At 53.4% G+C, this 2,078-nt stretch overlaps 2 protein-coding genes across 2 annotated transcripts; one reads left to right on the top strand and one right to left on the bottom strand.

The window, feature by feature from the left end:
- Window positions 1-259: 259 nt before the first annotated feature.
- ACA1_329330 (uncharacterized protein) lies at window positions 260-1,106 on the bottom strand (the record flags this gene model as incomplete). Its single annotated transcript, XM_004334512.1, has 3 exons — window positions 260-360; window positions 438-709; window positions 865-1,106. 3 exons carry the CDS (start codon window positions 1,104-1,106, stop codon window positions 260-262), a joined length of 615 nt encoding a protein of 204 aa, XP_004334560.1.
- A 377-nt stretch (window positions 1,107-1,483) lies between these two features.
- On the top strand, window positions 1,484-2,073 carry ACA1_329340 (uncharacterized protein; the record flags this gene model as incomplete). The annotated part of the gene is made up of 3 exons (XM_004334513.1): window positions 1,484-1,656; window positions 1,748-1,800; window positions 1,910-2,073. Coding segments are annotated over 3 exons (390 nt in total), but the record flags the coding sequence as incomplete, so codon positions are not given.
- Between the last annotated feature and the right edge of the window lie 5 nt (window positions 2,074-2,078).

The raw sequence follows: 2,078 nt of genomic DNA on the forward strand, positions 1-2,078 counted from the left end.
GGTCTCATCTCGCTAACTGCCGATCTCAAATTTGGCAAGACGAAGGTATGATGATGCGTCATGCTGTTGATTGCTGTTCTGGTGGTATGCGCAGCTCACCCTTTTATGCGACAGAGGATCGAGGCTGCTGTGCAGAAGAAGGAAGCTGCCCTTGAGGGCGAGCAGAGCGCCTAGGCCCACCCATTTCCATCGCACCATTTCATCCGATTGTAAATAAACACGACTTCTTTTGCAGATTACACACTCTGATCAGGAGATTTTAGAAAAGGAGGGCGAGGAGGAGGGTGATCCAAGTCGTGAGCATCGAAGCACCCGATCCACAACCGCCCTCGTTGTCGGCAAGGATGTACGCGCTGAAGGCTGCAACCAAATAAAATAAACAAAAAAAAAAATCAAAAAGATGTAAATGGAAAGGATGGTGGGTGAAGTGAACGCACTGGTATCGTTGCTGCCGTAGGCGAAGCAAGTGCCTGGGCGGCCCTGTTGCGTGATGTCGGTCTTCGGGAACGACTTGGTGATACCGCCCGAGCAGCCGGCCTGGTTAGAGATGATAAGCTCCTCCAGACCGGTCTGGCATCGCGGGAGGAGGTAGAGGCCCAGCCGCTGCTCGTAGTAGCAGACGCCATCGCCGGTGCCGCCTCGGGCGAGATTGTCCGTGCATCGCAAGTACTCGCTACACGCGAGGTTGTTGAAGGACTGGAGGGCGATTCTGCAGGTCTTATTGGTGCCCCAGGGGCGCAGTAGGGCGTCGAGGCGGCATCATCGGCGTAGATGGCGAAGGTGAAGTAGGGGGCTGACGCCGTACAACCGTTGGTGACCGTCGTGGCAGCGCTGGTGCATGAAGAATCGGTATGAACGGTGTACATCGGGGTGGAGCAATTCGAAATGGTCACGTAGAGCGATGTAGAACCGTCGAGGGGGGAGGCAATCGCGTGACAGTCTCCCTCATTCAAAGTCGGGTATCGATTGCAGCCGACGAGATTGGCGGTCGAGCAGCCAGCCGAAGAGTACTCCGTGGCGGCCAACGAGCAGGTAGCGGCCTGCGCCACCGACGCGAAGGCGAGGCACAGGGCGAGCAGCGCAGCCACAAAAATGTTCTTGTTCATGGTTTGCAGAATCAAATCATCCCAACGACCTCTCCACTTCTTCCTGGTCTTATTTTCACTAATTTATTTATCAATTTGTTTAATTTCGGAGTTGTTTGTTCAATTCAGTGTGGCTGTTCATCAAGGAGGCCAAGACCATGGTCACCACCAACGTTGGTCCACCTCCCACCTATCAAGGCCTCCCAAGCCCACATCACGAAGTGGTAGGAATGAAGGCTGGGCTCCAGTGATCTGGGCACAGGGGTTGTCATCCGGTTTTTCTGCGAAAGTGCCAACCAAATGTATGTCCCAAACTCCCCTTCTCTCTTCCTCCTGAGCTATGGCCTTCCTTTCGACAAACAATCGATTTTGTTTACCACAACAACAAGTTGAAGAAGATGAAGATCATGAGCAGGGCTGACTTGGGCCTCCCTGTCTGCCAAGACCACGAAGCAGAACACAAAAAGCAGGAGGACTGCCGCCTCACAGCAAAGCAGGTGCCGGGCGCCGACCAAAAACGACCAGAAGTGGAAGAACACGACCATCTCGCCACCGACACGCTCCACCTGAGGTACGCAAGGCGTTCTTTCGCTTTCGCTTTCCTTTTTAATTCCTATTTCCTTTTTTTATTTTTTAAAAAAACAAAATATATCTTCGAGTAGAAAGCAGCGCATCCTTGGATCTCTTGAGCTGCTACTCGCCCACATCGATGATGGTATGCAACCGCTTCCCCCCCCCCCAGTACGCACCAAGACGTCCTTGTAGAGGCTCATTTTTTATTTTTATTTTTATTTTTTGCCATTGATTTGCTGGCCTTCATACAGAGGCCGAGCTGCGCCTGGTGGAGCGCAAGACACAAAAGTTTGTGGCTTCCCTTCGTGCGGCGCTACTCGCTGGGTCCGACCCACTCCAGTGCCAACACCAAGACAGGGTCCCTTCAGTGCTTGAAAAGAGCGGGTCGCGCTCGACGTCGGCGCCCTCGTCGCCGGTGAT

The sequence above is a fragment of the Acanthamoeba castellanii genome, assembly GCF_000313135.1.
Source record: "Acanthamoeba castellanii str. Neff unplaced genomic scaffold scf7180000084562, whole genome shotgun sequence".
Taxonomy (NCBI): Eukaryota; Discosea; order Longamoebia; family Acanthamoebidae; genus Acanthamoeba; species Acanthamoeba castellanii.